The sequence below is a fragment of the Liolophura sinensis genome, chromosome 1, assembly GCF_032854445.1.
Source record: "Liolophura sinensis isolate JHLJ2023 chromosome 1, CUHK_Ljap_v2, whole genome shotgun sequence".
Taxonomy (NCBI): Eukaryota; Metazoa; Mollusca; class Polyplacophora; order Chitonida; family Chitonidae; genus Liolophura; species Liolophura sinensis.
This window is the reverse complement of record NC_088295.1, coordinates 37,014,415-37,023,835: the sequence shown is the minus strand read 5'-3', so window position 1 is coordinate 37,023,835 and position 9,421 is coordinate 37,014,415. Positions and strand designations below refer to the sequence as shown.

At 39.8% G+C, this 9,421-nt stretch overlaps 1 protein-coding gene across 1 annotated transcript; it reads left to right on the top strand.

The window, feature by feature from the left end:
* Positions 1 to 251: 251 nt before the first annotated feature.
* On the top strand, positions 252 to 8,426 carry LOC135481878 (glutathione hydrolase-like YwrD proenzyme). The gene is made up of 11 exons (XM_064761638.1): positions 252 to 354; positions 1,447 to 1,600; positions 2,026 to 2,185; positions 2,834 to 2,924; positions 3,407 to 3,525; positions 4,586 to 4,826; positions 5,127 to 5,298; positions 5,953 to 6,109; positions 6,890 to 6,998; positions 7,233 to 7,377; positions 8,098 to 8,426. Exons 1-11 carry the CDS (start codon positions 252 to 254, stop codon positions 8,345 to 8,347), a joined length of 1,701 nt encoding a protein of 566 aa, XP_064617708.1. The 3' UTR covers positions 8,348 to 8,426.
* The last annotated feature ends 995 nt before the right edge of the window (positions 8,427 to 9,421 follow it).

Here is a 9,421-nt window from a genome sequence, read left to right as displayed (position 1 = left end):
TTTTTTAGCGATTCACCCGACCAGCAGTGTATTCATATACTGATAACAAACAGCCTTCACATACAGGCACAATTTGATTTACAAATAAGCCTACAATCAGATTCGGGAAGTCACATGCACGCTAATACAGGATCAAAGTTTAAAATATGAAATGTCTTTTTAGGCTTAACCTGCAGCCCATGTAGGCCTACACTGACGAGTTATCAAGGCCTTCTTAGCGAGCCTGTAGACGTTTATGAACTACCAGCGTCATGGCGGCATGCGATCTTCGCTTCAATTCACGGCGTTCTGTAGTCGTATGTAAGAACGGCTGTGTAGCATGTTCTCAACCTTTGGCGGCGCAAATAGGAGTAGGTAAGTCGGCTGTTTTTAACTCTTCAAACCATCCTCGAGTCCATAAACAGTGGCAGTAGGTCAATTACATCTGTAATTGCTTAACACCCCAGAAATAGCCTGGTGGTATAGATATAGGTGGCGTTGTGCGCCCTTCTCGTGTCAAGCTGGCCTAGATAGGAGCCGACCCGACTTCTTAAATGACACAATCTATTACTGGCATTGCTGTATAGCGGTCTTGGTGGTATTTTATTTAACGTCAGACACTCTGGCAGAGCCGTTTATGAATGCCCTTACATGCAGTTCGTTGAGATCACTTGCCTGCCATCAGTATGGCATACATATACATGAAATTTCATACATCAGAACTCGTATTTGTCAAGCAACATAAGTATGCAATTGGTTATAAGGCCTAATTCAAAAACGGAAAGAATTCAAATTGTGTTTTGATGCATTGTTCTATTAAAAAAATTTAAACTGTAGCAGTGCTTGAATTCGATTTAAGTTTGATTCCCAGAAGTATGTGCCCAGATTCATGTGTAGAAAATCTTGACAGCAACTTGCTGGTTTACTTAATCTGAGATACAGGTGGGGGAGCGCTCTTGTATAAATCAGAAAATCTTCAGTACCTCGTTAAACACCACTCAGTATTTCAATCAATCAGTTAATTAAATCAAATCATTTTCAGTGGGACGTAATGAGTAGTGTACGAACGTCATTTTTGATATAGGACCTATATCCACTGCATAGCATTTCGTGTCGTCATGCACTAAGGCTCTGTGCTAAGTGAATAGTCAATATTTAAATATAGGATCTCAAAAAATTCCGGACACCTGGGATCAAACCCGGATCGGATCATACCAAAGACCTCAAAAAGGATACTTGCTTCTGCCTCTTGGAGGTCAGAAATACATAGGTTAGAACTAAGAAAGGTGTCTGATCGGCCGGTGTCACTACAACTTCAGTGACGGCAGCTCTTTGGCGGCATGGACTTCTTAAGTACGACGTAAAGCCTAAAGCATACAAGTATACAGTCGGAAATAAAGCGAATATCAACAAAGGGAGAAACCATCAGATGTATGCTCACGAGCACTTGTTTTGCGATAATTTCAGATATACTGAAATCTGGTGGAAATGCAGCAGATGCTGCTGTTGCAGTAGCAGCTGCACTCAATGTTACGGAGCCATGCAGCACAGGAATTGGGGGAGATGCGTTCTGTCTGTTCTATAATGCAAAGAGTAAGAAAGTGCATGGGCTGAATGGAAGGTAAACATGTAACCCCAGCCGCTTTATAGAAACAGAATTTGGGAGAAACTTTTTTTGTTTGAGAAAGGTTTTTGTTTTTTAATTTTAAGGGCTTTTGCCCGTTCAGTCCGCTAAAGCGTTTTCCTCTCTATGACTAATCGCCCTATGATCAGCATTAAAAGTCGGCTATGGTTTAGTTCGGTCGAGGCATTATATTAGGAGTTTTGCCAGGTGTATATCTTGTGAAGTTCTCGTCGTGTAAGTTATAGATTTTGGTCTATAAGAATCATTCAAATATATCAGTATATTCAAGGAGTTTTACACTAAAAACCACCATGTCTGACTGAATAATGAGACATTATCCTGACAGCTTCATACTTATTTATTAAAGCTGATATATAATACATAATACGTTATCTGAACTTGGTATTGCTTTTCTTAATCAGTGGAGGGTCTCCGGCTGCTCTGACTTTAGCACAGGCGCAGAAAGATGGATTCGCTTATCCCGATTGGTCCCATATTCCTCGTAACCATGGACACAGCGTGACTGTTCCGGGCGCTGCCGCTGCTTGGGTAGATACTGTTGAGAAATATGGAAGTGGAAAGGTACGTTGTTTGTAATGTGTTTCCCGTGCAGTTTTTGTTCTGAAAGTAACACTTCGTTGTAGGTACAGTTCAGAATTTTGATGGAGAAAACATGATGTATTTATCCCCTTTGATGTTAAAATTGTCATTAAATATATATGACCCTATGGTTTCCAATAAAGATATAGGGGCAGTGGGGTCTGGAGTGTTATAAACGGCAACATTCTCTAACATTGGTTTTCACCAAAATTTATCTTTTCATATACATAATCCCAGTGTATTTATCCATTTGATCTTGAAATTATCATTGAATATACATGACCCAATGATTTCCAATAAAGAGAATGATATAGGGGCAGTGGGGTCTGGGGTATTATAGGGGTCGCATTCTCGAACACTGGTTTTCACTCAAATTTATTTATTTATTTATTTGATTGGTGCTCAAGAAATGTTCACTCATTTCATACTCCGAAATGGCTGACTACCTCACGCAAAACTGAAGTCGACCAATAATTGTTTGCATGAATTTGAACACTGTCTCTTTGGTCAAGCTAGCCATCTGAAATATATCAGTCTATAGATATCTCCGCTCAGAAGATCATATTTAAGTAACTTCATATTCATGGCAGAAAAACTGCAGTAAAATGACTTCTTTTTCCTTTACTTCAGCTGAAACTGTCAGAGATCCTCCAGCCTGCCATACGCTTGGCAGAGGAGGGATTTCCAGTTCAAAAATTGACTTCTTATTTTTGGAGGCAAGGTAAAACAAAATTTGTAACACGAATAGTTGTTAACCGTTTATGTTGAAATTTGTGTTGAAATCATCTGGACATGAAGAGTATTTTGTACTGCTGACAACGCGTTTCCTATCACATTTAAGATTGCTGAAATTGTTTCCCAGAGAATTGTTTATAGTCATTAATTTATTTATTTATTTGATTGCTGTTTTACGCCGTATTCAAGAATATTTCATTTATACGACGGCGGCCAGCATTATGGTGGGAGGAAACTGGGCAGAGCCCAGGGAAACCCACGACCATCTGCAGGATTCCTGCAGACCTTCCCACGTACGGCCGGAGAGGAAGTATCGCCATTAAGTGTAAGTCATTAAAGTACACCTTGTTTACAACACGAAGCATTCTTTTTGCTTCCCATGTGTAAAATGTGCGAAATAAACGTCTGTTTTTGTACATTTGTTCAAATTTATTGTTATGTTACATAAATTTTGATTTTCAACATTAGGGGTAGAGAGCGTCCTGTCACAAGCTGGCAACACGCACGGCAAAGACATGATGATTGATGGAAGAGGTCCACGGCAAGGGGAGATAATGAAGATGCCTTTACTTGCTAACACATTCAGGGTGAGTTCAGAGATGGTTTATCAGATGACCCAAGATTTATTTATTTTGTCTGATTGATGTTTTACACTGTACTCAGGAATAGTTCACGTATACGAGGGCGAGATGACTCAAGAAACTATTGGCGTTATTGGAGAGTGGAGTAACTTCCATTGTGCAACGCAGTTGTTAGGGTATCGGTATAATAAGCCAAAATCAATTCCCGATAACGAGCCTAACCTGGGTCAAACAGAGTGATACTCTCCAACACTGAAATGGTTGGTTTAACAATTTAATAAATCAAAAAGGAAAATAATGATTTAAACTACAAATAGCAATGCACAGGATATATGTATAATAAATGGCGGCAGCTTACTCGTGTGTACAAATACTTCAGACGTGAGTTACGCTACAGTCCTTAACTTCACTTTCCGTCGTTGTCCAATCGACCCTGGAATATTCCAGTCCTGATTCTGGACGTCCGTTTCCTCCTTACTGGCGCAGTTTGTTGATCTCCCCCAACCATAACCCGGTCTAATCCTCCGACTCCTCTTACGAAGGGATTGGCTTGAAATTTACAAAATGCTCTATATTTAGACTACCGGGCTGCGAGTAAAATGAACACATCACGTGACTAAGCCGCGCTAGGAAATGTCCAACTATAAACATACAATGTATTGTTACATGACACAGTGATGAGAATTACGGAGAGATACATCCTAAATGCGTCGGATTGAAGGCTAGGAACATTTATCGCTGCAAAGACGCGATCTAAAACTTCTAATCCTGCTAATCCTGCACCAAGTTTAGGCCTGTAGTGATTTAGGCAATACCGTGTTGTTGTTGAAACAACTCTTCTTCGGGAACATATGACGATGTGTCAAGTCGATGTATTAAAGTCATACTAGCATAGGACTTGTTGAGCTCATGAATATCACATGAATATCCTAAACAACTGAGCCATAAGACTCAGTTCGGTAATTGAAGACTACATTGGTTATTTTGGTCACTGACAGACGAACCGGTAGTCAAATTACTCATATAGGGACCTACATTGTGTGAGGTACGTCTTAATATTTTACAGGAGCTCGGCAAGAATGGAAAAAGTGCGTTTTACTCCGGTAGAATAGCCCAAGCTATTGTGGATGTTGTCCAGAAATTCGGAGGCGTGATGACCTTGGAAGACTTGGTCAATCATAATACGACATTTGACGATCCAATCAGTGTGGACTATAAAGGATGTCGCGTGTGGGAGATGCCCCCTAGCGGCCAGGGAATAACAGCCTTAATGGCCCTCAACGTTCTGGAGGGATTTGATTTAAAAAGTAAGAAAATGTTTTTAAAATATGAGAGTTGCTGAAAAAGAACTACATTGAAAACCCGGATTTAAATTACAAGAAAGTCCTTCATCAAAAACGTGAAGTGAGTTAAGCCAACAAATTCGCGAGACAAAAATGGGCTTATCTGTGGCTGCCAGAGTTATCTCATATTTGTTGTTGATTGGCATCCTGCTGTACTTCTTGACGTTTGTTGGTTTTGTTTATATGAGGTTAAACACTTGACAACTTCTTTTTGCATATCGTAGTTTTCCTGAGTAACTCCATCCATCTGAATCTGTTTTTTAGGCATGGGGCATAACTCTGTCGACTATCTACACACTTTGATTGAAGCTATACGACTAAGCTTTGCTGATACTCAGAAGTTTTGTTCCGATCCGTCTGTGGTCAAAGTTCCCATAAAGAAGATGCTGTGTAAGCAATATGCTGCTGAGAGACGGACACTAATCGACCCTAAAAGGTATGTTTATGACGAAAATGTAACAAACCAATTTTCTCCGTATATATTTTTTTATCTACTTTTTTGAGTAGTTGCGTCCGTGGCCGAGGGGAACCCTGACCATCATCAGCAGGTTGTTGCCATGCAGACCTCCCCACTTACGAACTTCAATAAATAAATAAATGTGGAATAAATCAGCCAGAGTTCCTTGTCCCTTGAATAGACGTGTAGGTAGTTGTTATGATAGTAATACTGACTTAAACCCATTTTTCAACTGAAATATTTTCCAAGATATACATGATAAACACCTAACAAAGATAATAAATAAATACTTATATAAGTAAATAGTTAAATAATTTAAAAATAAAAAAAGTATTGATCAATAAAGTTGATCAAATTGACTGCCTTATCACATTTATGGTGGCCTATGTTCCGAAGTTCTCCATATATGATTCCATTTTAGAAAGTCTTAAGCAAGGAAATGAAATAACAAAAACAATTGAGAACAAAAGGCTTTAATTTTTAATTAATGTATGTAAGCCAATCGTCAAAAGTGATTCGCAGTAATAAGCAGTCTCATGAATTCTGCAACTTTTTGTGCGAAGTTTCTGGCTCCTCAAGGCCAGAGGCTATAGAAAAGAAACTTATCGAATCATGAGAAACATACTCTTTCAGACACACGGCGTTCTCATCGGGCCTTGACTGGTCTGGCGGTGACACAGTCTATTTCTCCGTAGTCGATCAGGAAGGAAACGCTTGTTCTTTTATCAACAGTAATTACATGGGATTTGGCACAGGCTTTGTACCTGAGGGTTGTGGCTTTACACTACAGGTAATGCCTTAAAAGTTGTGTCCCATACACTGTTATTATTTTCCGGTACATGCTTTGTATCTGAGGGCTGTGGCGTTACACTACAGGTAATGCATTAAGAGTTGTGTCCCATACACTGTTATTATTTTCCCGCTCGCGAGTTTATCAGAAGTTATCTCCCATGTGTTTAAGTGTTAAAGCAGGTTGGGTACAGCTGCAGGAATACTGTGCCGACTTTCCCAAATTTTAGTGGTACATTTTCTGGTAATGTTTTCTGCCATGAAGCTGAAGGGTATCCGGAGATTTTCTGTCAAGGCTGTGACATTTTTCTTTTAAAGGTGGAGAAAGCATAAAAAGTACATAAAGAGAACGAAAAGTCATTTTAAAAAATGTGTTCTTCAATATTTTTTAATATTCAAATTTTTTTACTTTTAAGAGAAACAGACACTTGAAAAGAATTCTTGTATGGTGGGACCATTTGTGTATATATGTGTACTTGGGAATATACATGTATATTTGAGACCAAATCTTGGTATATATTGTCTTTGGGTAATACTGATATAAACGAGGATGTAACACATGTTTAATATATATGTTCTTACTATTTATATTCTTATTGTTGTTTGTCGAACATAGTGATTTTAAGGATCTCATACCCTGACTGTAACCTTTTAATACCAGCTATTTTAGTTGTGTTTTGTGTATTACCATACACGTAATGTGCAATAGTCACGGAATTTTATAGCGGCTGTCCAACAAGTATATATGGAATATCATACGCTTTTCCTCCTTGTCTTTCAGAACAGAGGAACTAACTTCAATCTAGAACCTGATCACGCCAATATCCTGTCGCCAAATAAACGTCCTTACCACACCATTATCCCTGCGATGGTCACTTCTTCAAACACAGGTCGGTATATAAATCCATTTTCTGGTATACGTTTTCTTTATTTAGTAGACACATTGACACATTTCTCTCTTCAAACCATTTGGACTATGAAGCTTTAACAGTGCGAAGAGGACTCGACTGAGATGGTGAACTGAAAGATTTGGACTGTAATAAGACATAAAACTCCGAAGAACACATTTTATGCAAGTTGATTGCCCTCATTGCATTGTTAAACGTTTGTATAATTTTCACCAGGTGACCTTCTGGCCTGTTACGGCGTCATGGGGGGATTCATGCAGCCCCAGGGCCACGTCCAAGTCCTCCTCAACATGCTGGAGTTTGGAATGGACCCTCAGTCGAGCTTGAATCAGCCACGCTTCTGTGTGGGGAAGGGACACCAGTACGTTTAAAGTTTAACGAAATTCCCACTCCAGGATCCGGGGTCGATGCCAAGAAGCCAGTTTTGAACTGATTCAAGATTTGAAATATGATTTCATCATTGCATCAGTGTTGTCTTATATGAATGTCGGACATGACGCTTATATTTATCCTAAATCGCAGTACTCTAAACTCCCAGCACCAAAAACTGTGCATTTTGTACATTGTTCTAAATTTTGACTTAATTCAGAAATGGAATCTGTCGCCGTACATAATTTGATTTGTAAATGTTCGGACCCTTTATGTAAATTTAAACATAAGTTAAAAGTGTTAAATTAAGACGGCCCTATTTCGATTTGAAATTCTTATTTCGAACTATGCAACATACTAGAGTTTTTAATAGGTCAACACTTGCTTTGTCGCAAGTCATGTTTTCAACTATTGACGAATGATAAAAGAGTGTAATTCATCCTTAGCCTGAAGTTAAAATACCTTTTTCTGGCAACGAAACTTATTTTTTTATTTATTTATTTGATTGGTGTTTTACGCCGTACTCAAGAATATTTCACTTATACAACGGCGGCCAGCATTATGGTGGGAGGAAACCGGACAGGGCCTGGGGAAACCCACGACCATCCGCAGGTTGCTGCAGATCTTCCCACATAGGTTTTGTTTAAAGAGTTTATTCCTGAGCTATGTATTAAGGGTTGATTTTTATTATCAGCATATCACTTTTTTCTAGACCTGGAATGACGGGCCTGTCTTTGGAGGAAGGAATCAGCACTGAAGTTGCAGAAGAGCTTAAGAACAGAGGACACGACGTGATGTTTCCCGTTAGTGGCTATCCGAGGTCATTGTTTGGTCGGGGTCAAGTGATTACTCAAGGTGCTTGGTGGAGTCAGGATTCAACCAATCAGATGATTAGCAGAAGCAGTGACGTATATTGGGCGGGAACTGATCCGAGAGCAGATGGCGTTGCATTGGGCTATTGACAACTTATGTAGTTTGTGTTGATAAACCGCCATACCTTTGCCATAAGTACCATTTGCCCAAATTTGGAAATAGTGGGTGGGGGACTTTAATTTTACTTTAAATCCTAAGCTGTCCACCCTTAAAGCATTGCCTGTTATCCCTTGAAAACCCGACATTAAAAAGCGATTGTGACCCAACCCGTCTGCAATAAAGATGCTGATCGTCTCGAACAATGCAGTGTTGGTGTTATATTACCTATTCTTTGTTCAACACGACACCGAAACAGCTGAGCGAACACAATAGAGTACGTATACATCAAGAACATTGTGCAGAAATCACACAGGATTCCACATCCAGCTCTATCTGATCCCTTTTAGCCGAATGGCTACCATCCTCAGATTTAAGTGTTATAAGCAAGATAGCGCGTGAGTGCTTGAGGCTTAACGTCGTGCTTAGCAATTTTTCAGTTTAACAGTTTTTGTCATATGACGACGAAGGAGGCCTTATAGTGCATGCAATGTGCCTCCTTGTTGCAGGACGGATTTCCAGCGCCCTTTGATTTACTGCTTCTTCACAGAGACGACCTATCGTAGGCAAGTAAGCCGTCCCGCCCAAGCCATTATACTGATACAGGTCAACCAGTCGTTACACTATTCCCTCAATGCTGAACGCCAAACGGGGATACTATAACTTCCTCTTTTAAGGTCTTAGGTGTGACCCGACCCTGGATCGACCCTGGATCTACCGCCCCCGAAGCGGACGCTCTACCAACTGAGCTATCGGGGCAGGTCCTATAACCCAGATACTGACACATAGCAGAAACACCCTGCCCTGCAGCAGTTACGTCTGTATTCTGTCACCAGTGATGCAGCATCGAGCTGTGTAGCTTTACGACATACTCTCTAAAAACTCCTGTATACAGTGTTATGGCAAAAATGCACAATTGTGTACTTCATGTAACACATCCACGATGATTTGTGTATAAATGTGTGTACCGCTGATACACATGTCAGTATGGATGTGCAAATTTGTACACATTCGTTTTCAGAGAGTAACTACGAAACTGTGTGTAGATATAACTACATAACTCTATG

What these genes read in the sequence shown, in the direction of transcription:
- LOC135481878 (XM_064761638.1), top strand. Translation starts at nt 252, where the DNA reads ATGGCGGCATGCGATCTTCGCTTCAATTCACGGCGTTCTGTAGTCGTA. An exon ending in GTGCATGGGCTGAATGGAAG is followed by an intron (nt 1,601 to 2,025) that starts GTAAACATGTAA and finishes TTTCTTAATCAG; the next exon opens with TGGAGGGTCTCCGGCTGCTC. An exon ending in GGAGGGATTTGATTTAAAAA is followed by an intron (nt 4,827 to 5,126) that starts GTAAGAAAATGT and finishes TCTGTTTTTTAG; the next exon opens with GCATGGGGCATAACTCTGTC.